This window comes from Vulpes lagopus, unplaced genomic scaffold (assembly GCF_018345385.1).
Source record: "Vulpes lagopus strain Blue_001 unplaced genomic scaffold, ASM1834538v1 ctg48, whole genome shotgun sequence".
Taxonomy (NCBI): domain Eukaryota; kingdom Metazoa; phylum Chordata; class Mammalia; order Carnivora; family Canidae; genus Vulpes; species Vulpes lagopus.
Genome location: NW_024570855.1, coordinates 142,553 through 166,685, shown reverse-complemented (window position 1 = coordinate 166,685; position 24,133 = coordinate 142,553). Strand labels below are relative to the sequence as shown.

At 48.1% G+C, this 24,133-nt stretch overlaps 1 protein-coding gene across 16 annotated transcripts in view; it reads left to right on the top strand.

The window, feature by feature from the left end:
- The window catches only part of LIMCH1 (LIM and calponin homology domains 1), a 302,543-nt gene that overhangs the window by 144,237 nt on the left and 134,173 nt on the right, over nt 1-24,133 (top strand). The window contains exon 1 of one of the 16 annotated variants that reach the window (XM_041742397.1): nt 9,290-9,496. The exons of 14 other annotated variants lie outside the window; for them this stretch is intronic. In XM_041742397.1, coding sequence (XP_041598331.1) covers nt 9,305-9,496 — 192 coding nt within the window. In that variant the 5' untranslated portion in view covers nt 9,290-9,304. Of the gene's footprint in view, nt 1-9,289; nt 9,497-9,935; nt 10,090-24,133 lie in introns of those variants that run through there. One more of the 16 variants, XM_041742401.1, reaches the window with a different exon arrangement.

The following is a 24,133-nucleotide window of genomic DNA, read 5'->3' as shown; positions in this document are numbered from 1 at the left end:
TCCTACCAGCACCACAACTTAACATTCAAATTAGACCTAAATGACCACTTGCACCCACCAATTTCCCAGTGCCAGTAAAGGCCTCATGGACATGCAGTCGCCCCCGTTCAGCCCTCAGAGGATTTGGCAGCTTTCCCCAGTCTGCTCGTCTGCATCTGCTTGGCCACTAGCCAAGGCCTTGAGGAGGCTTCATCCCTTTCCTGCATTATTACCGTCAACCCACAGTTCCTCCAACAGTATTCACTCTAACGCACAGTGCCTTTGCTCAAGACACGTCTTGTGAATATGACGCTTTCCCCCTGGATTCTCAACACAATCCTATTTGTTTATCAAGACCTAGTGGAAACCCACTTCCTTTGTAAAGCCTTTAGCATTTACGGTGCCTGTGACCTTTTATTGTAGAACACAGTTAGCATTACTTAGTTTAGGAAAAATGGCCAAATACAGTAGAGAGGTAAAAGACAGCCCTGTTGAAGTATGCTTCGGGGAGTAAGATTTTGAATAACTGTTGGTAGCAGTTTGAAATAGAAGGTGGGCCCACGGTTTAGTATTCATGTTAAGACATTGTAGCTTTAGTTAATCGGCATGATCAGAGTCACCAACATGCATAATGGGTACAAACAACGTAAAATACTGTGTCCTAGTGATGCACTAAGAAGTCACAGCATCACCTGGATAGAAAGTCTGCCAAAGTATTTGGCCCGAATCCAACTCTGAGGAACAATCGATTAGACAAGCCCAATATGAGGGGACATACCGTGAAGACACCTCCTCTTCTCAAAAGGCTAGAAAAATGGTCACAGATGAAAGATGACCTAGGAGCCAGGCCAAAGGACATGTGATCCTTGGTTGAGAAGCAGCTATGATAGACATTATTGGGACAATTGGAGGATTTTGAGTGTAGATTGAATATTAGATAAGATATTCTCTCCGTCTTGAACTTCCTGCATGTGGTAACTCTATTGTCAGAGACAGTCATGCACGCAGGGGAGCACTCTGGATGTTAGGAGGCGCTTAGGCTGACGTATTCAGGGATGAAGTGTCGTAATGTGTATGCTAGTCTTCAAATTGTTCAGCAAGAAGAAATTTGTGTATATACTGTATAATTTTATATACACAAATAGTGGAGAAGAGAGAGCGAGAGAGAGAGTGAAAGGGAGGGAAGTTGGGAAATGTGGCAAAATGTTGGCTCTGGAGAAAGGAGATAGAGTTTTCATGGTACCCTTCTTGCAGTTGCAAGAAGGGCTTGGAGGGCTTGAAAACTTGCAATATAAAGAGTTGGGGATGAAAAGACATTAGTTCTCTTGTCTCTTCCTGAGGGGTCGGGTGGGAACCACGCGTAAGCAGTGGACTTGGAGATGGCGAGGCCCCCGCGGGTTGCAGAGCCGCAGTCTCCTATGCGCGTGTGTCCGCCGCATGGCATCTTCTTCCTCTCTCGTTGTGACGTCAGGAAAGGGCAGACCGAGCACCCGCGCGAACCTACACACTTGCAGGCTGGTTCGAACTCGGTCGCGGGGGCTGACAGCTCACTGACCACCGAGGGCTCCAGAAGTCCTCAGTGGCCGGGCCCGCGGAGACCCGGGAAGTGTGGCCGGAGGGGTTTTGAGGCCTGGAGCCATGCCTCGGTGTCTTAATGGCCTGGTGTTGAGAAGAATCCATTAAGGTGGCCCAGCTGCTCGACTTGAAGATATATGGAGAAGTGTGTTTTCACATAGCAATCCCAAATTACAAACACGTGCACATTCACAGAGGCATGGATAGGTGTGTTCTAGCCTCCGAGTGGAGCTGTGGTTACCAAGCATTCAGGGGTGAAGGTGTTAAAACAAAGTAGTTGAAAATGATTTCCTGGCAGGAATGCAGCGACCCTGGATCCGGGTCTGGGTTTCTTCGGTAACGATTGCTGACATATGAAGCCGAGGGGTGACCGCCTGCAGATGCTTGCATTCTTTTTTAGGTGTTAGTGATACTGCTGGCTCTTGCCAATGAGAAAGATCTCGAATTTAGGGCTTGGCATACCAGAGACTTCTAAAAATGCTGCCCTTTAGTCTGCCAGCTTGTCAGGATTGCACAACGAGCCACATCCTGAAATGCAATTTAATGGTCATTAGAGATTGTGCTAAATTCTCTTTCATCCCAGAAATAGACGTTGTGTGAGAGACACAAATGTACGAAATCCTCGCTAACAATAGGAATTTGTGGATTAAGCCTTCTCTTGCCCAGATTTTAATTGTAACTGCCATTGTGTGTGCGCGTGCGTGTCCGGACATGCACGCGCACACGTGTGAAGTATAACTGGCAGGAGATGATATTTGGGGATTCAGCCCTCGGGTGCCGAGCCTTTCTAGAGCCGTCGTGACATACTTGCTTGATCTTGCACGTGAATCCATGAGGATGAAAGTGATCCGAGAAATAGAGAATTTTACAGCTGGAGGAGGGGCGTCTTGGGGATATTTGTTTTACAGACGAGGACACGCGGGTCTATAGAGGGGAGCTCTCTGCCCCAGGTCACACAAAGAATAAATGCTGAGATGGGGGCAGGGCTCGGGCCACCCTCCTCCTCGGTTGTGTCACTCATCAATGCTTCCGGTTGGAAATGGGACACGTGTAAATGACAGGTTATTTTCCCTCTTACTGAAAAGAGGGGAAAGCAAAGACTTGCTTTTTAGGTTCATTTCTGTCCCCATCTCCACCCCTGTTCTGGGCCACTCTACCTTCAAAATCTCTTCCCAAGCTCTGAAGGGCTTCACTTCGTGGAGCGTCTCTTTGCCTGATGGATGCTAGAAATTTGCCGGTGGCGGGAGCTCAGTACGAGATAGCAGGAATGAGGCCAGTAGAATTATCCCGCGCCCACCCGGACAACCCACTCACCCTTATTCTTTTGAAAGAGGATGTATTCTCCTTTAGTCAAAAGATAAATATTTCAGATACAGCTGGAGCTGAGCTTCCTGAAGTGGATAAAAATGCGAGTTTCCATAAACCCTGTGGACTTTAGGAAGCTTTCAAAGCGTATCTGCTTTATTTTATGAGACTGATACCGGGACAGTTGGCGTTTCATCACTCGAGGGAGGTCAGAGCAGGGGAAGAGATGAAAGAAGCCAGTAGAGATCTCCGCATTACGAGAAGATTAAAAATTTTGCTCTGGACAAAAGGTAAACATAAGAAGCTGTTGAAAACCGAGTAGCAGTCGTGAAAAGCCCTTATGCAGACTTCGTGATTTCAGCAAGATGACGACACCGTAAATTTGAGTCGCAGGCGTGTTGGGTGTCTGCCTGCCAAGGCCTGGTTCCCTGCAGATCCTACCTGGAGCCTGACTCTTGTGGGCCGTAGCTCATCCCCCGCGGCGTCTGATGTTTCGGCCTTATATCCTACGGTTCCTTTAGAACTTCTCGAGCATTCCCCTTCCCTTCACAGGTTGGCTTACAGGGGTCCTCGGAAGAAGCCGGTCCACGTTCTGTTCTCTGCCTCTGTTTCTCTTCCAGTTGAAGTTAACATTTTAGGCCAGGACGGAGGCAGAGCAGACCAAGCAGGAGGCCAGAGGTGTAAGGGATGTAGTGATACCACCCCACGGGGAGTACCTGCATGACAGGTACAGTGGCAGGTTCTCCTTAGTCTCGACGATTGCCCTGCAATATAGTCATTGCCGTATCTTTAAATATCCCAGGAAATAAAGGTGCAACGTTACCAGTAAGTTACCAGCTTTCCAGTAAATAAGAGACAGAGTTGAGATTTGTGCCCTGGTTTGCCCCAACTGGAGACCATGCCTTTTCTACTGGGTTGCACTGTGTCCTTTAGGCCTTGCCCCATGTCACTGAACCCCAACACCCCTGAGTCGCTGTTTTTGGACACGTCTATGGCTAAGGAGATCTCATGTGTTGCATCCTTCTCACTGAAGATTTACTGACTTTGCCAGGTTGTGGCGGTGGCCCGTTCCAAATATGGCTCTTCTAGTGTCAATCCCATGAAGTCAAGCTCCTGGAGGGGCGGAGGGGGGGGGGCACACCTCAAGTCTCATAGTCAGTGAAGCGCCAGTTCAGCAAATGATGAAATAATAGACTAGAAATCTTTCCTGAAGTCTTTTGGAAGAATGTCATAGAGTGATTCCATTTATATCGTGCGGCAGAACTTTCTAGAATGCCCTCCTCTCTTTCCCTCTGGTTTCCCCTCTTTACCGTGGGCAGGAGGTATTTTCATGGAGAGAAATGAATAGACATTGTGAGGAATCTCAGCCAGGATGGAGTTTCATGACACCCTTTCCTTTATCCTCATCCCTGGCATGTCGGTCATGTTCTCCCACCACACGCAGAAGGAATGCGCAGTTTGCTGCTTTTGCCGAGCCGAAGTAGGGATGGTGGTTAGCATTTTAGCAGGTTTGGGCACAACGGAGCACAGGCTGCAGGGGAAAACAACAACAAAACACGCACGGCCTCTGGTACCCAACCCTGCCTTCGGTCAAGTGGTAGAAGGTGAACCTAGGGGGTGCTTGGTTTATTTGACGGCCCCCAAGTCAGTGTGGCTTGTGCGCTGCTGGTTGTAGCAGCCTCCACAGGTAGCTTCTAAAAGTACAGATTGTTTCGTGCCCCTTATCTTCGCAAATAACTTTCTACGGCCGCCCATTGCATATGGGACGTAATCCAAATCCCTCAGAAGGGCGTTTGCAGCTTTCCCTGAGCTAAGGTGGCATTCCAGGTTTATTTTCCATTGAATACATCACTCTGACGAACCAGGATGACAGCTCACGGGTGACCTGAACCAAGAGACTTGGCCATGTAGTGAATACCAGGTGACAGTGTGACCATTGATGAGAGCCATTCTTCAGTGAGTTGGACAGAATGAAAGGGAAATTGGATGCCTACTGACGTGCTTGGATCAGACCAATGGGTTAGTCCCCATGTACACCTATTTTGAGTCCTTGGGAAGACCTAATAGTAGCTTTTTTTGGTTCTTCCCATCCATCCTATGATTATCCACTTTCTGATTTTCTTATTTGGTGAGTGTGCTAAATACCCATTACTGGGTGACAAGTTCCCCCCCAAGACTTAGTGACTTAAAACATTCATTGTCTCATACTTCCTGTGGGTCAAGACTCTGGGCGTGGCTTAGGTCAGACCCTGGTTCAGCACCTCTCAGAAGGCTACACTCAAGGAGTTGGCCAATGTCATGCCAAGACTTGACTAGGGAAGGTTCTGCTTCCAAGCTCACTTACGCGGATATTGGCAGGATTCAGTTCCTTGCAGGGTGTTGGCCAAAGCCATCTTCAGTTCCTTGCCTTGTGGGCCTGCTCACATAAAACAGCTCACAAAGTGGCAGCTCGTTTCATCAGAGGGAACAAGCAAGAAGAACCAAAGAGAGAGAGAGAACAAACAAGATGGAAGTCACGGTCCTTTGTAACCAAATCTCAGAAGTGACATTTCATCACTTCTACCATAGTCTATTCATTGAAAGCAAATCACACACACACACACACACACACACACACACACACACACACAAACAAGATAAACTAAAAGCAAGTCGCTAGCGCAGCGCACGCTCAGGGTAGATCACACAAGGACGCATTCACAGGAGGAAGGGTCGCTGGGCGCTATTCAGATGCTGCCTCCGCAGTGAGTGAGATGGTTACGTTAATCTATTGAGAAATCGGGGCATAGATTAACGGTTTTCCTGATAATGCATCTCCTATAGGACTTTAAAGATAACACAGTTTCCCTCGGACCCCCCTCTTGCCTGCCATTTAAGGCCTGTCTTCCGGTTTTCCTTTGCACGTATGCGCCAAAGAGCGATGGTTTGCTCTCTTTCGCTTTCCAACTGAAAATCTACTCGCGACTCAAGACGTAATTCCTGCCTGTCAGGAGCTCACCTCCTGGGAGACAGACGCACAAACAAGGTCTAATAAAGGTAGGGGGTGCGACGTTAATGAAATAGAACATGCGAGGACGAACAAGGGGAAAAATATCTGAGATGAAGAGCTTTGGGAGTTGTGGGATCTGAGCTGGGAGTGAGGAGCACCAGAGTTGGAGGAAGGACATTCTCGCCTCTGGGGTTGGAACGAGAAAGGTTCGGGGCCACGAGAGCCTGGGTCTTGTCTGGGGGTGGCTGGTATTTGCACGTGGCCATGGCTGGGCCCTCGGGTCTCTGGGAGACATCAGTGCTGTGGAAAGTGGACGAGGACTAGTAGTAGGTTGAGACCAGAGAGGCCACCTGGAGGCGCTGGGACATGTTTCTGTGCATCAGAGCCACTGATCACAAAGGAGTCCCGTGTTCCGGGCAACTGTGCTGGCGACGTGAGGAGCAGGCTGTGGAGAGAGGCAGCGGCGGGGTCGGGGTGGATGACGGGATGGCGAGCACCTAAATCTTGGTAGAGGCGGCGGGAGTGGCGGGGAGGAGGCAGGATTTATGTTTCTGTGTTTCTCCCTGAGTGCAATGTCCTCAATTAGAAGACATTTTGTGCAGGATGACTGATTGGAGAAAAGCTACCAGGTGAGTTACGGCACCGCGCGGGGACGGCGGCGAGGGAAGATGCGTCTTTATCTCGGAGGTTAGAAAAAAAAACGTGGCTTGTAGAGCTGATGAAATACGGTAAGCGATCTGGGGAGCACAGCATCGGCGTCTGGGACGCAGACGACCTGGAGGATAATGATGCCGTTGATGCGAGTCGCAGGGGCCGTGGCTGGGAGGTGGGTTCCGGGAGCCCGGATGATCCGCTCCTGGCCATCCCTAGTCGGCTGTGTCTAGGAGGCCCACACTCCGTGCAGATGGCTGGCACACAGCTGGAAATAGCAGGATTGGAACTCGAGAAAGTCATAAAACATTGCTCGGGGTTGGTGCGCGGCTGGTTGTGAGGTTGGGTCCTGATGCTCAAGCGCATACGAAGACGAATCACGGCTTTCTCCGAAGCTGCGAGCTGTGAGGCCTTCCCCCCCGCGGTGGAGCCTCCCCCTGGAGCATGGGCCGTGTGCGGGGACGCGGGAGGAGCAGATGCGGCAGTTGGCTTGCGACCACGGGCCCGCACGCGGCGCTTGGACGATCGGCGGCTGGGCCAGCCCCACATCCTGCCCCCTGGACCCCAGGATGAGGAGGGCGGCCGCGCCCATCAGCACGGCAGGAGGTGCGTGCCCAGGAGGCCAGGGCCCCGCGGTGGTGGGTGGTGGGCGCCCTGCCGTCTGCCCTGCTCCTCGCAGCTCCCCGGGCCGGGGCTACCGTCCACCATGGGCGCAGGCACGGCCGCTTCTGAGCCCTGGGGTCCTGACCTCTGTGCAGCGGGAGGCCCTGCTCAGCCCATGCCGTGGGAGGCTGGCCGGGCGCTTGCGATCCCGTCTCGGGTGTCCTGGGTGCCTCGGCCTGCCCGCCAAAGCCTCCTGTGCACCACAGGCTATTTTTCCAAGCTGGTTTCCAGGATTATTTGGTGTCCGTGCCGAGGTAGAAGGTTATATATAGCACGGCTGTAGGGCTTTTTTGCTAGTTTTTGGTTTCTTTAAATTTTTTTTTTTTTGCCTTCCTGTCCCTGAACAAAAAAAAAACCAAAAAAAAAAAAAAAAAACCACCACCACCAAAAACCCATTCTTTAAAGAAAGAAACCACTTGTTTTCCCTTATCTTTCGTTGGACAGCGTTTGGGAATTTGTGACATTACATCAGTTCCTCACTTTTGTCCCCCTCAGGAACAGACCTTCAATTAGGAACAGTGAGGAAAGCATATATAATAGCAGGAAATACTTATTCCAGCCTGAATTTTACTTCTTTTATTTTTTATTTTTTTTTCCCTTCATGGTCCTAGCTTAACTCAAGAAGAAATTTGGGAGGAGCCAAGTTCTGGCTCCCACTCCAGACCGGGGGCCGTAGGGATTTTGTTGTTTAGCGGCAGGAGAAAGTGCCCCCGGGCTCTGGAGCGTCGCGTGGCTCGGTGAGGCTGTTCGAGGCTCACCCAGGACTTCTCCCCAAAACGAGCCGTAATCTGAGGTTGTTTTTGTAGGAAGTTTGCCTTGGCAAGCGTTTCAAAAGAACCCGCTAGACACCTCTCTGGTAATTAGCTGGCTTCCTGCTGGGCTCCGAGGTCTCCCCTCATCCCGGTGGGTCTGAAAATTAGCCTCGAAGCCGGTCATTCTCGTCCCAGGAGAGAGCCTCGTATTTCCGAGTCGGTTGATATTTAATTCATCATCGGTGGATAATTTGTTGATTTTTTTTACATAACTTTTTTTTTCTTTTTTTATTTATGATAGTCATGCACACACAGAGAGAGAGAGGCAGAGACACAGGCAGAGGGAGAAGCAGGCTCCATGCACCGGGAGCCCGACGCGGGACTTGATCCCGGGTCTCCAGCATCGCGCCCTGGGCCAAAGGCAGGTGCCAAACCGCTGCGCCACCCAGGGATCCCAATTTGTTGATTTTTTTAATCGTTGGTATTCAACTCTGCTTAGCTTCAAGTCTTGATTTGCATATTTTCCACGTTTATTTAAAAAAAATGAGAAGATGGCTAATCGGGTATTACGAGGGTGATGCTTCGGCTCCGTGATCCTCCTCCTTAAAACCTATTGCCCCCGTCTGACCACGAGGGAAATATCAGACAAACCCAAAACGCCGCGCCAAAGCCCCGACGGGAGCTCCTCCTAACCGTCAGGCCATCGACGTGAGGAACGGCCAAGACGCAAGGCAAGTCCACAGGTAGTTAAGGAGACAGGACAACTAAACACCATGTGGTGCCCTGGATGGGATCTTGGAACGGAGAAAATACACGAGGGAACAACTGACGGAATCCAAATAAAACACTGCGTTTAGCTAAAAGTCGGATCCCAGCGTTTTTGTTCATTAACTGTGATAAATGTGCAGCACATTTATCACAGCAGCGTCAGAGGTACCGTGTGGGTCGTGCTGGAACTGTCTGTGCTGTCTTTGCAGTTCTCTGTGAACCTAAAAACCATCCTGAAATAAAAAGTTTACTTAAAAAAAAAAACAGAATGGAGATAAAGACCAAATAGAGCACGATACACAGAAACTACAAAAACAGGCAAAGCAGCACAGGAGTTATTAACAAATACTGGATGTCAGCCTAACATTTGATGTATGGGCCTCAATAAACGGCCCTATAGCAGGGAGCCCGTTGGCCCATCAATCGAACAAACTTTTATAAATGATGAATTGGTTGTAAACACTGTGTTTTACGGCATTTGAAAACTCCAAAACGGTAAATCCATACACGTGAGGTTTCCGCTCACACATTTCAGGATCCCCGTTTTTAGAATCTGCACAAAGACACAGTTCATGTCCTTTAGGGAGGTTTCATAAAAAAAAAAAAAAACAACAGGTGGGAAATGGGTTCTGCAGTAGCACGAACAGTCATCACCATAAATACTCGGGCCTCGGAACGCTACCAGCGGAGGGCTGTAAACACATCAATCACCGGCCGCGCAGAAATTCCCTTCTCAGCTGTCATCTCAGTTTCAGCCGCAAAGATTAAACGCCTGCATTTGAATTCAAAGCACCGCACGGATAGGATCCACGGAGTGAGTTCACCGGCTTCCTTATCTGTCAGACGGGGTTGGTGAATCTCGCCCGAGCTTTGCGGGACTGCTGCGCCGACGTCTGTGTGACACGCGTCCCTGAGGTGGCGGGTGGCACGCCTGGGTTTCCGGCGTCTGTGCTTATGGCTGAGGCTCGTGGCTATCACGACGCTTTTAGGGTTTCAGAAACAGACTCAGAGAGGCAGGGCCTGCCTGGGGTGGTGCAGCTCCTGTGTGCCAGGGCCAGGCCGCGGCCTCCTGCCCGGGGTCCTGCGGGCGCCCGCCCAGTGGCCAAGTGCCCCGCGGAGCTGGCGCTGGAGCATCTCCACCTCCTGGGGAGTCTGTTCCCGTCCTCCGGTCCTCCGAGGGAGCGGAATTCTCCGCCTCCCTCCCCCACTAGGTGTGGCAATCACGCTCCCTTCCAGTAAGTTCCCTTTCCCTGCATCAGCACTTGGGCCGCTGCAGCCTGCCGGGCACAGCTGGCCGGGCGGCGGGGAGAGGGGGCGGGAGGGCACGGCCGGCTGCGTGCAGTCGCCGGGGAGCCGGACACATGCCCGGGCCATGTCCCCACGCAGGCAGGCGGGAGGACCCCAGGGGTAAGTCGGAGCCCCAGGGACTCAGGATTACGGGGTTGGTCGGGGGTGCGGGGGGAGGAAAGGTGCTCGTTCGTGACCACTCGGTTAAAAAAAAAAAAGTTCCTTTTGATACAGTCAGCGGAGCAGCTGCGGCAGCAGCAGGGCTCCGTCCCCCGAGCTCTCCGTGTGCCCGGCTCTCCTCCTGCCTGGCGCTTTGCAGGAAGGCTTTTTTTTTTTTTTTTTTTTTAATATTCTAAGGAAAGCACTGTTTTATCTTTGGGGAGGGGCTGTGGAGGACGCACAGACACTGAGTTCAGTCCTAAGAAAAGAGGGTTTTTTTCAAGAGTTTTGTGAACTCGCGAGTCTGCTGCACCTGAGAGCCTGCCCCGGCGCCCGGCATGCGTGACCGCGTGTGGGCAGCGCTCCCCGGGGCCCCCAGGCATGCTCTTTCTCTGTCACCTGCACCTTTGCTTTCTAAAAATTTCTGTTTCTTGAAATGGGAGAGGGGGAAGGACCGAGAAAAGAGGGGGCGGGTGTTTAAGGGGGCAGGTCGGGTCCAGGGGCCGCCCCCACCCGGCCCTCCTGCCACCTGTGGCTCAGGGCCATGGGGTCACCACAGCAGCTGGCTGTATGACCCGATGACAGCGGGTCAGGCCTGCGTGGCCGCCGCCGCCTGGGGCCCCGGAGAGGACGCTTCCCCCGCCAGGGTCGTGAGGCCGCGGCGAGAAGCTCGCAGCGACAGCCGGCGAGTCCCTGCGGCCCAAGGATTCCTCCTGCAGCGCTGGAAAGTCTATTTTTATCACTTCTCTTCAGCCAGCTCCCCGTCTGTTCCGTGGCTGAGCGGCGGCGCCTCTCCTGGGGGGCCCGCGGCCTGGTGGGGGGACGGCCTGCCCCGTTGGCCCCCACGTGTGCAGGCTGGGCCCAGCGGCTCGCTCGGAGGCCTGCCCGGGGCCGGGGGTGGGGGGTCGGGCCTCCTGCCTTGCAGGGCAGGTGCGTGCGGGGCAGTGTGAGCTGCAAGGTCGGCGCCCCTTCACCCCTCTGCCCCCCGCTTGCCTTTTGGACCCCGAAGCAGGACGTGGAGAGGCTGCCAAGGGGTCCGAGACACCCGTGTCCGTGCCCATGGTCGTGCTCGCACGTCTGTGCCGCCCCGGCTGCGGCCCAGGGCCGCCTGCTCCGTCTTGCTGGAGCTCGAGTTGCGGGGAGAGGACTGTTTCCGGGGGGCCTTTGAAAGCTAGAGAGCGAGGAAAGAGGGATTGTTCCTGAATTTCCTGGTCTAGCGGACTCGGCATGCTCGGCGTCGGAGTGATGAGGCAAACGGGACAGGAAAGCAACAGGAGCACTGACTGTGACCCACCAACAGCCCTCCTGGCCGTTGGGGGTGTTCTCGGCGTCTAGCATACAGTAGGTGCTCAGTAAAGGCTTTAAGGATCGGGATGGCCAGGCCCAGCTGTTTCCTGGGGGGCCGCGGACACGGTCAGGTGCGCAGCCTCGCGGCATCTTGGGTTTGCAGCCCAGCCGGGGGCTCTTTGGCAGGTTCGTGACATCATTTGAGGCCTCTGTCTGCTTGTCTGCGAAATGGGAGCAATACAATCACTCCCTTGTATGCTCCTCCTGAATCAGGTGAGTTAATAGGTAAAGAGCCTAGAGTTGTTCCTGGGATGTGGCTCCAGGTATGAAGAGGAGGAAAAGCTGGAGAAGGAGGCGGAGGGGAAAGAGGGTTGGTTATTGGGACGAATTTGGGGACCTCTGGGGTTTTGGCCCTCCCTTTGGGTTCAGCAATTAATTCCCTTAAGCCACGATTTTGGTGATTTACAAATCCGCCTCTGTTTGGTACAGAAAATAACTTGAGAATAGAATAACAGAGTTTAAGGGGGAAAAGAGATTACTTCTAAGCTATGGACAAGTGGCTGTTGAGCTTCTGCCGTGTGCCAGGTACTGACCTCAGCGTTGGCTGCCCCGCGTTGAAACAAGCCCGGTTGTGGGGCCGGGCCAAGCTGCAGGGCGTGGAGGCCTCAAGGGCTCAGGGGGCTCAGCGGCTGCGCTCCATGGCCCCATCACCATGGGTGAGGCGTCGGTGGGCAGGGGGACCCGATGGCCTGTGGCGTCGGGAGCGAGGATGGTCGTCTGTGCCGCAGTGAGGAACACGGGCGGGGAGTGAGGGACTGAGAGCACATGGTAGAGACACCCTCCCAGCGAGGCCCGGGTTCCCCCCTGCGTGACCCTGAAGGTGGGGGTGGCGGGGGTCCTCCTGCCCTTGCGGCCCCTGGGCCCTCACGTCTCCTGGAACACGTGAGCAGCTTGTCTCTGTCGGCCTCGCCAGGCCGCAGGTCGGTCTCTTGCTCTAACTTGGAGAAGTGCCCTTTGCCTTGCGGCTTTGGGGAACCCCAGTGGCGTCTGTCCCGGGCCCCATAACCGCAGCGGTGTGTCCCGGCCCCATAACCACTCGCTGCCTTGGCCAGATCCGATACTGCGCGACCACTTTGTCCCCAGGGGCCCCTGGTGTGCACGGGTGGGATGGCCCAGGAGCTTCGCCGGGCTCTCCCCCTGCGCCTGCCTTGCTCCCCGCACTCCGTTTCTCCCACAGCGGCCGCATCGAGCAGGGGACACGCTCCGCAGGGCTCTGCTTGGGCCTCTGGGCTTGGTTCCGTGGGGGCGGCGGTGTCCACGGGGGCTCTGCGGGCAGTGCTGGCGAGCGAGGCTTCTTAGCAGAGGACATGGCTGCAGTGTCCCGGAGGTCCCCCGTCCCCCCTGAGCCGACCCCAGCACCGACGACGTGGGACATCCCGGGCTGGGGACGGCCCACAGAGAATGCTCCACCCCAGGGGGGCGGGGGCTCCGCTGACTCAGTTTCCCTTTCCCCCTCTGCAGGTCCTAGGATCCCCACCCGGCCCTGAGTCCGCTGCAGCCTTTTCTCAGATGCTCACATTGCGTCTTCCTCCTTTCTGCTTGAATTCTCACTCCCAGAATAACTAACCAGCCTCGGCAGTGGCCAACGTATTGATTTTATCCAGATCTACTGTTGCTGCATTTTGCTTTTAGAAACATGGAGAAGCCTAGGAAATTCTCAGATATACACAGATCTCTCTTGTCTCTCTCTCTCTCTCTATATATATATATCTATTTCCAGAAGCTGACCTATTTTCCCCGTTTCTCTCTTGTTCCTTTCCTGTAAAACAAATATTCGTAAAGTTCCTTGCCACATGGATGTTTCCGTTGTCTCCAGAAATCCATCTGTTTTGCTTATATGCATGAACTCCAATACAGGGGACAGAAGGACAAAAAAAAAAAAAATCAAAATCTTAATGGAGTCTCACACGACTGCTAAAGAATTAATCCATTTTGAGGTCGGCAAAGCCGACCACCAAATATGACGCTCCAGGGATCAGCTGAGATTCAAGAAATAATTAGCGGTCTTATCTTTGGCGCCATTGATATATTTTTTGGTGCATGACATGTTGAGCTGATGAAAGCTAAAAGCTGTCGCATGAGAGGGAGAAAGGAGCCTGTGGAACTGGGTCCAAGGGACGCAAGTGTTAATTCTGCTGGATCCAGCCCTTCCTTCCCCAGTGAAGGAGCATTTGTTCCTAAGACGCCTGACGTCCTTCAAGCACAAAATGTCTAACCAGGCTAAAGATATTTAGATTTTTACTAGAATATACCTGCTATATATTTTCATGTATTTTATTTATTTATTTATTTATTTATTTATTTATTTATTTATTTATTTTCACGTATTTTAATAGAAATATTTTAACTTATGTTTAAAGATTTAGATAGGGGATCCCTGGGTGGCTCAGCGGTTTAGCACCGCCTTCGGCCCAGGGCGTGACCGGGATCCAGTTCCACATCGGGCTCCCTGCATGGAGCCTGCTTCTCCCTCTGCCTGTGTCTCTGCCTCCTTCTCTCTCTTTCTTTATGTCTATCATGAATAAATAAATAAAATCTTTAAATAAATAAATAAATAAATAAATAAATAAATATTTAAATATAAAAACCGTAGAACACACGGAATAGGTTTAGTATGACATTAGGGACGTTTCTGAGGTACCGCATTGACTGACTGTGCCTTGCCGCTAAGACAACTTGGATTTTAAAAAGTTGGACTTTTCATGAAATCCATTCAAACGAAACAGCACAGCAGGTTTGATGGATGACGGTTAACCTTTGGGTCCGTCGGACCCAGATGGGAGCTTCCCGCCTTCCCTTTGCGCACAGGGCTCGAGGCCAGCACAGCGTCCAGGAGGCTGCGGGGTGTCCTTGTCATCATTCTGTCTGCATTACGGGCAGGATTAGCGGGACAGCAGATGAAGGGATGTTGTCACCATCTCATGTTCCCACCCATGTCTGCGTCTGCCCCCGCAGGCCCCAGAGCCCCAGAGGAGTGCCTGGCTCCGGGGGCCCCATGTCTTGGCCAGCTTTCTGATGAAAACACAAAGGCATCTCTGTGTCGTGCTTTTATGGAGCGCATATGGTGTGTATTTATTTTGTGATAGGTTTTTATCACTTGGTAGGAAGATGTTCCTGCGTCTGAAGTCCGCGATCACTCTCCCCATCCTTTCACAGATCCTAGTGGTTTCCTCAACATGGGTGACAAAGTTAGGGGGCATGCAGTGGGAACACTTCCTCTCTAGACGATTATTTCTATCTTCGTGTCTGAAATTCAGCCCTTGTGGCCGCAGACGTGCTTTCTGGGCGCAGATAGCGTGGTGGACTCTGGGTCTTGTGTCTCCCACTCCCCCGCCCAGCCCCAAGCCATGATTACGCTGGATGCTCTCTGTGTTATGCTTTGGCTGCTAACGGGCCAGCCGAAAGATAAACTGCTCTTAAATAAACCTATGACCCTTTGAAAACAAATAGAGCTGTTGAGTTTAAGAAAAAAAAAAAAGAAAAGAAAAGAAAAGAAAGAGTTTAAGAACATAGTGTGACTCCTTGAAAGATGGTCAACATTCTTGAACCCTTTGACTGAAAATGGATTTTCTTCCGTGTGTGTGTGTGTGTGTGTGTGTGTATACTTGAAATTTATTAAAAAAAAAAAAAAAAAGGACCTCAGAACCTCAGTAGCAAGATATCTGGAGCCTTTTGTGTTCTTAACCTTGCAGTGTTTTTCTTGGCAGGACTTGAAGAAGACTTGGCTGCCGTCTGTTTTCTGCTCCTGTTGAGGGGAGCGGCTGGAGGGGGAGACGGGGGTGGCAGGGACAAGCCTGCAGAGGAGCACGAGCTGCAGGTGCCACCGGAGCCAGATGCTTTCCTACTTATTCTGTTGCCTTTGCCCTGCTCCCCAAGGCTGGGTCTTTCTTCCCTTGTTATGTTTCCTCGTGGGTCTCCACCGCCGTGGGGCTGTAGTCCGCCCGGGACCACACACACCCTCCATAGCCACCAGTTTCCTTTGTGGACCCAAGACCTGCCTATGCCACTGGGGTGGCTGCACGTCCTTAGGAGCCGCATTGCTGGGTGCTGAGACAGCTGGCTGGAAGTGCATGGGCCTTGCCTCCGTGGGTTTAGCTCTCTGTGGGACTCCCCACATGGCCTGACTCACCCCTTGGGTTTTTGGTCTAAACCCCGGCTGCCAGGTAACAAGGATGCAGTAATCTGAACTTGTCTGTCTTCCCTCTTCTGTCTTGTTTCCATCCTGAGAACAGCTGCTCCCAGCTGGCCCAGGCCTGCGGGGACGTTGGCATCGTGACACAGGATGCTCTACTCCTCTGTGCAGCCTCAGGGTTAGCACCAGTCTAGGGGTGGGGAACCAGGTTTGGTTCATCATCCCAAGTCGTAGCACGTCGTGTGTTGCAATGCTGGGAGCGACTCGGAGGTATTTTTAGCCAGATGAAATATTTTGATGCATATCCGTCACCTGAAATTTTTCCCAGATCTGCTATTTGTACCTTCTTAGCAACTTCACAAAGGGGTATTGTATTTGAGTCGGAAGAGAAAAATATTTTTATTTCCTGCCCTTGAGGTTGAGTGGAATTGATAAAAAGCATCAAGGCTCTTTGAGTTCTGGATCTACCCCCCCCACACACACATACACACAAAAACATTATGTAAGAAAGAACTTGAGTGGCTTTTTTTTTTTTTTCCTGTTTGTCAGTATAAGGAGGGGAGTCACCGCGGAACGTGGTAGGCGGATCCTTGGCAGGAACGGAAAACAGAGAGCTTTGCTAGGAAAATCATAGCAGGAGCGATTGGACGGCTCTGCCGGCCAAGTCACAGCGACCTTGACTGATGGCTTCCAGTTTTCCCTCCGCGGGTTGATTCAAAGGCTCATCGACTCGCGTGTATTCCCAGACGCTGCGTCCTATAAAATGGTTATTTGACCAACAGATGAGTGAGTGATAGTGTCTTTTGGTTGATCAGAAAATGTCCATGAAAGAAGTCACAGGTTTGCCTTTTCAAAAAGTGAAGTAAACACAGAGCTTATGTACTTACGGGGTTGGAAGACGGGGTGATGCGCTTGGTTGGGACTATCCATTTCATCTCATAACTTACTTGGCATTTTAATTCTGGGAGCCACGGTTTCGGTGGCCCAGCTGTTCTGTTGGTTAAATTTGCCAGCATGAAGTACTAACCACGGACTTTACAAAAAAATAAATCATCCCTGCTTGGCCTACCTGCTTATTCATTCACCAAGACTTTCCAGACTTTGCCAGTAGATCTGTAAACAGACGTCTGGTGACATTGTTGTCGATGCGTAGAAGCCCACCTCCTCTGCAGAGTAGAAGGAAGCCCTTGCTTTTCTCTACTTTTTTTTTCGTTTTTTAATAAAAACGAAAAAAAATTTTAAAAAAATTAAAATAATAAAAACGATCCCAGGAGACATTGTCTGTGTTGTTCTGTTACGATCGTGTGTCCATGGAATGAGACCCAGCTGTTGATTGTCTTTATTTCTTACCTTTCTCCAAGCTTAGGTCCCTTTTAACACCCTTCATTCAATTTCTTTGCTCTGGGCTCTTTCGGGCACTTTCTCACAGCCTTTCCTTGCCCGGTTTCACATTCCACTGGCACAGCACTCCAGACAATCAACAGGTTGCTTCCTATCACGGCGCTTAAACAATAGTGAGCTTTGGTGCAGTTGGAGCAAAACTCGTTCTCCAGGGTCGACTCCGTTCTTCCTCAACTCAACCCCATGTTCTGTTAGCCACAGAAAGGCCAAGTGTTTCCGCCCACCCCACCCCACGGCATTCCTCTGGATCGTCACCGTAGGTGTACCTCTCTGTCAACGTGGGTCTTTAATACAGAGATAGAGCTTTGCAAATGGACTTTTTCTTCGTCCTTCTTCCTAGTATTATCATCATTTATTTTATTTTTTTATTTTATTTTTTAAATTTTATTTAAGTATATTTGCCATGTAATGTTGTATTAATTTCAGGTGGACAATGTAATGATGCATGACGTGTGTATATTATGAGTCAGCACCGCAATAATCCTGGTTACCTACCATCTGTTATCACACAGAGTTTATAGTATTTTTTTTTCCCGGGATGGGAAATTTTAAGATCTGCCCCCTTAGCAACTTCCAAATATGCAATAGAGCATCGTTAGCAGTAGTCACCATGCTGTCCATTGTATCTCTGGGACTTATTTATCTTATAACTGGAAGATTAGATCTTTTGATTCCCTTCACCCATCTTGCCCACTCCCCACCCCTGCCTCTGACAACCACCAATCTTGTTGTTATTACTTTTAAAAGATTTATTTATTTATTTTAGAGATATGGGGTGGGGGCCGAAGGGGAGAGAAAGAGAGACAGAGAGAGTCTTGAGCAGACTCAGTGCGGTGCATAGAGCCTGATACACGGCTGATCTCACAACCTTGAGATCAGGACCTGAGCCGAAACCAAGAGTTGGACACTTACCGACTAAGCCACCCAGGTGCCCCCAATCCGATTATTCTTAAAGATGTTAACTGTAGAGGCCCAGATTTATCTCCTGGGTTAACTTCTTCCTGGGTAGGTGACCTTAGGCCAGTTATTTAATCTTCTTCTAATAAACCTCAGCATTCTCATTTGTAAAATGAGGAACAACCCTAGTGCCAACCTCTTAAGACTATTGTAAGGGGTCAGTGAGCTAATGTAGGTAAAACTAGCATGTTTACCTGGTGCATAATACGTGCTCTAAAAAGGTCGTGATGATATTGGTGCTGAAACAGGTGGTCGTCACTCCCATCCTTCCTGAAACCTCTATTTTCTCATCTGTAAGATGGCATAGTAATAGTGCCTAACCCACTGATTGGTGAGGAATAAAGATACACGGGTCGACGTAGTGTGTTGTCTGGCATCATACGCGCTCTCCGTGGTGGTGGAGACTCTCGCGCTGATGTAGATTCATGATCCTTCTCCTGTTTGTCTCTACTCTTACTTTAGTTTCAGGGCCTCATGGATCAGCTCATGGCTCAAAGTGTCAGCTGTAGGCAGAGTGACTTAGAGCAAGGCACCGGCTCTTCCTGTTCCGATGACTCATTGTAAAATGACAGTGTTGAACTCAGTGCCCCAACGCGTCTCTTCCTCCTAAGTATTTTAACAATGATCATTCCATCAGTCAACGCAGTTTTGAAAATAACCTCTTAATGAGAAACTCATCCAAAAGAACTTCTTTGCCCTCTGCCACCAAAGACCTTACTAAATTAGTCTCCTTTAGCTCTTAGCAAATTTTCTCTTATTTTAAAAAATCGGGCTGTTTTGTTTGTATCAGTTGGCCCTATCCAGACGTGTAGCCGATCTGTCTAGATTTTCCAAAGCCATTGTTACTTCTCATGCTTATATTTTTAATCTATAAACTCTTGGCCAGTTCTACCAAAAATTAAAACCTGATGCCTTTGCGATATATCCGTTTTGAGGAACAGTATTCAATTTTGTCTGTTTGCCAATGGCTGCTCTCGCATTGTTCTACCCCCCAAATCCCCAGCCAGTTTTTTCTCTTTGGAGAATAGACATGAGAAGCTGGTTTCCATTACGATCTCATCACCCTTGAGGTAGGAAGACTAAGTATGCAGTATGGTTTGAGTCCAAGAACATTGAACTGGAATCCCAAAGACCTGGGTTGCAGTCCAGGCCCGGCCCCCAGGGCTGTGAGGCTATGGATAGTACACGTACTGTTGGCTTTATCCTCACTTTTCCCATCTGTCAAATGAAAGGACAGAATGATCCCTTAGATTTATCTACCTGTGAAGCCTATCCCTATCCCTTCCCATTTTTATCTCGCACTCTTTTGTTTCCTGTGGCTTGTTTTTATTTTTATTGCAATCGAGGCATAGTTGACACACAGTATTCTATCAGGTATATAACACAGTGATTCCTGATTTGCTTATATTACAAATGATCTCCACGGGATCATGCAGTAAGTCCAGTTAACATCTGTCACCATGCTTAGTTATAGAATTTTGTTCAAAAAAAAAAAAAGAAGAAGAATTTTTTTCTTACAATGAGAACTTTTACAATTCACTTTCTTAGCAACCTTTTTGCTTAGAGAGGGGGAGGGGGAGGGGAGGAGCAGAGGGAGAGAGAGAATCTTAAGCAGGCTCCACACCCGGGATGGAGCCCAATATGAGGCTCAATCTCACAACCCTGAGATCAGGACCTAAGCCAAAAATCAAGAGTCGGATGCTTAACCAACTGAGCCACCACCCAGGTGCCCCTTAGCAACTTTCAAATATGCAATATGATATTATTAACTATAGTCTCCATGCTGTATATTACATCCCATATAACTGGGAGTTTGTACCTTTTGACTCCCTTTACCCATTTTGTTCACCCCTACCTCTGGCAACCACCAATCTGTTCTCTATGAGCTTCGTTGGTTGTTTATTTTTAATTTCACACATAAGGGAGATCATAGGGTTTTTATCTCGCTGTCTGGCTTATTTCACTTAACATAACGTCCTTGAAGTCCACCCATGTGATCACAAATGGCAAGATTTTATTCTTTTTCATGGCTGAATAATATTCCAATAGATGGATCAATCTCATGATTTCTTTATCCCTTTGTCTGTCAGCGGACACTTAGGCTGCTTCCATATCATGTCCATTATAAATAATGATGCAGTGAACATGGGTGTGCATGTATCTTTTCAAAGTTAATATTTTTGTTTTCTTTGGATAAATACCCAGAAGTGGAATTGGTACTACTGGATCATGTGGTAGTTCTAGTCTTAATTTTTGAAGACCCTCCATGCTGTTGCCCATAGTGGCTTCCTCAGTTTATATTTTGACCAACAGTGCATAAGCGTTCCCTTCATTCTACATCTATGCCAACCCTTGTGATTTTTTTGTCCTTTTTTTTTATTTTTTTATTTTTTTGTCCTTTTGATAATGGCCCTTCTAACTAGTGTGAGGCAACATCTCATCATGGTTTTGGTTTGCATTTCCCTGATGATCAGTGATGTTGAGCATCTTTTCCATACTGTCAATTTTTACTAGCAGTTATTTAGTACCTATAAATGCCAGACATTATTCTAATAAGTTAACATTAATTGAGTGCTCGTTGTATGCTAAACCACTTTACATGTATTATTTACTCCCCATAGTAACCCAACAAGGTAGATGCAACTAGTATCCTCCTTTCATTGATGAGGAAACCAAGACAGAGGGATGCTAGGTATATGCTCAAGGTGAATAAAGGAGCCAGTGAATGAGTGATGGCGCTGGAATTTGAATCCAGAGTCTGACGCCATACCCTTGCCCTTAATCATTTTGTTATACATCATTCCTTAAGCACTTCCCTTTTTCTCCTTTTCCTTCCTGCAACAACACTAGGAAGGATGTAATAGTGCCCTCGTTTTATAGATGAAGAAACTAAGCACGGGAAGGTCAAACGTTTGGCCGTGGTAACCCAACGAGTGTTTGACACAGCTGGGGTTCAAACTCAAGCCTGGCTCTTACCCAGAACATTCCATGGCCTCAGTGGATTTCTCACTACTTTCACAGGTACCTTTGGGATTAGTGAAAAGCTAAGTGATGGCACATTTTCGTTTGGGTATTTTATTTTTTTTAAGCATGTAAGACAAACTTTTATTTATTTTTAAATATTTTTTATTTTATTGAAAGAGACAGAGCGAGAGCATGGAGCAGTAGGGAGTGAGGGGGGTCAGATGGAAAAGGAGAAACAGACTCCCCGCTGAGCAGGATGCTTGACGTGGGCTCAATCCCAGGACCCCGGGATCATGATCTGAGCCGAAGGCAGATGCTTAACCAACTGAGCCACCTAGGGGCCCCAAGTAGAAGCTTTTAAGTGATAAGACTTTTTTAAGCACGTAAGAGACCAGATTTACTCAAAGAGCCGGGTATAAATCACCTTGTAGTCAACATATTATTTATTTGCAAAGAGATTCTTTTTATTTAGTAAGATGTTACAGTTGAATCTAATTCCTGTCTGATTTTCTTAGATTCCAAATAATGCTCTTTGAATTAATAAGACTTCATTGTGAGACCAAACTGCAGGAGATGACAGGTTTCACCCCCAACATCCTTAGTGGAGCTCTAATTATGTACGTCCTTAATTATTCACTCTGCCATTTAAAAAATCTATTTTCTGTTTACAGGAAGATGAGACCCAAAACTTGATACAGAATCCAATTAGTTAATTTTTATTGTAGGTCTGACAAGCAGTAGATGCTTAATTAATGCCTGCTGGCTGAATCAATAAGGAAAATTAATCTGATACCCTTACTTCATTTTACTCTCCAAGGCATTAAAAGAATGAGTCTTCTACTTTCTAAATGATATGGAGTAAATGACTCCAGGCCATCCCATCTCCCCGTCTCCGGGTGCATCAAGTTGGAATCAATCACGTACCACTTGGCCTGAAATTTTAACTTAGAGTTGACAGGAAGTGGGCAGGAGTTGTTATTTTACTTTTTGTTGTTTGTATAAATATTAAGTGTCATGGCAACAAAAAACTAACAGCCAGATGAAGAACAGAAACATATGGAGAAATGGAAGGCAATCTTGAAAAAGGATATTTGAAAGAAATGCTTCATTTGGGTTGTCTTGAAATAAATGTATTGCTACCATGGTTACATGGTTTATTCTGTTCCTGAGGAAAAATAAAGATATTGAGGCAAAAATAAATAAATAAAAGCTTTGAGCATTTGAAAATATCAGTATAGCCAAAGGATAAATATTTTTATTTGATTTCTATAACTGAGGCACAGACTTGACTCTGAGTTTTCTGGCAGCCACAACACAAAGGAAAACGTGATTAATTATATGATTAATTATAAACGTCTTCACTTCCATGAGACATGGTCATATTAATTGATTTTGAGGGACAAGGCTATCCTTATTATCTAGGTCTCAAGAATTTTGAAATTCAAAGAGTTTAAAGAAATTCCTTTTATAAATCTTTCTATAAGGGACTCTGATTCTAAAAACGCAGAATGAAAAAAACAACAAACAAACAAAAAATGCAGAATGTTTCTTTTACCTTTCTACTTCCATGATAGGAAATCGACACCGTTCATGGGAAGCAAATTTTAAAAATCATTGTCAGAAAATAAATAAATTAATTAATAATAAAAAAAATCATTGTCAGGGGAGTTGTACAGTTACATAAACATACAACTGGCCTATGGGGGGAAATGGTGTCTTTCATCCCTCAAGCACTGTCCTAAGGGTTCATGAGTGTAGCTGAACTTTCATAATCATGGATACTAATAACAGCCTTACTTTATATTGTCAAGCTCACTAAAGGCCACAAAAATAAGCACCTGATAGGATGAGCACCAGGTGTTATGCTATATGTTGGCAAATTGAACTCCAATAAAAAAATAAATAAATAAGCGCCCGACCCTTAAAATTTTCTGAGGGTGTTGTGCGGGACAAGATAACTCGGGTGAGTTCTAACTTTTCCTTGTGCAGCTGTGTTGTAAAATTACAAGTTGCTCTTATCATATCAAAATGGTCACTCCTGAGCATCTTCCGGGGGCCGTCTTTTTTTTTTTTTAATCCTTGGAATTATTATTATTATTATTTTTTTAATAATAAATTTATTTTTATTGGTGTTCAATTTGTCAACACACAGAATAACACCCAGTGCTCATCCTATCAAGTGCCCCCCTCAGTGTCCGTCACCCATTCACCCCAACCCCCCGCCCTCCTCCCCTTCCACCACCTCTAGTTCATTTCCCAGAGTTAGGAGTCTTCATGTTCTGTCTCCCTTTCTGATATTTCCTACCCATTTCTTCTCCCTTCCCTTCTATTCCCTTTCACAATTATTTATATTCCCCAAATGAATGAGAACATATAATGTTTGTCCTTCTCCGATTGACTTATTTCACTCAGCATCATACCCTCCAGTTCCATCCACGTCGAAGCAAATGGTGGGTATTTGTCATTTTAATGGCTGAGTCGTTTTTGCAAGCATTGGGCAGTGGGAAGACACAACTGTGAGATGTCATTAGAGTCCTCATGTAGACAAGGGGGCTGGAGCTTTGGCCCACGGGCCAGAACTAGCCTGCCGCCTTTTTTCATGGCCTACAAGCTAAGCGTGGCTTTTGTGTCTCTAAATGGCTAAAAATTAGATACATAATAATTAAATTAATAATTAAATTAATAATAAATTAATAAAATAAATTATTAGTAAATTATAAATTATATAATAAATAAAATAAATAATAATTAATAATAAATTAATAAATTATTAATTAAATTAATAAATGAAATTAAAGAAGAATATTTGGGGACACATGAAAATTAGTTTTGATTTTAGTGTCTGTAAATAGAGTTGTCTCTGAATATGGCTGTCCTCATTCACTTACGTGCCGTCTATGGCTACACATGACCACAAAGCCTAAAATGTGTACCGTTAAAGAAAAATTTGCTGACTCGTGTCGCAGTGCGGAGAGCACTTTCCGTGCCTTCCTGTGCTATGCAGAGATCTGCACAAAGAAGAGCTATTTTCTCTGAGGGGCAGGGACCTCCCTAAGCCTGAGGGGCCTCTGTACACGGGGCTCATCTCCTATATCCTCAGGTACTGACCTTTAGAGCGTGACGTCTGCTAAGCCTGCATCAGGATCCATCTGAGAGGAAGAATGTTCCAGAAGGCTGGAATCATGAGCCCAAGGCCCGTTATAT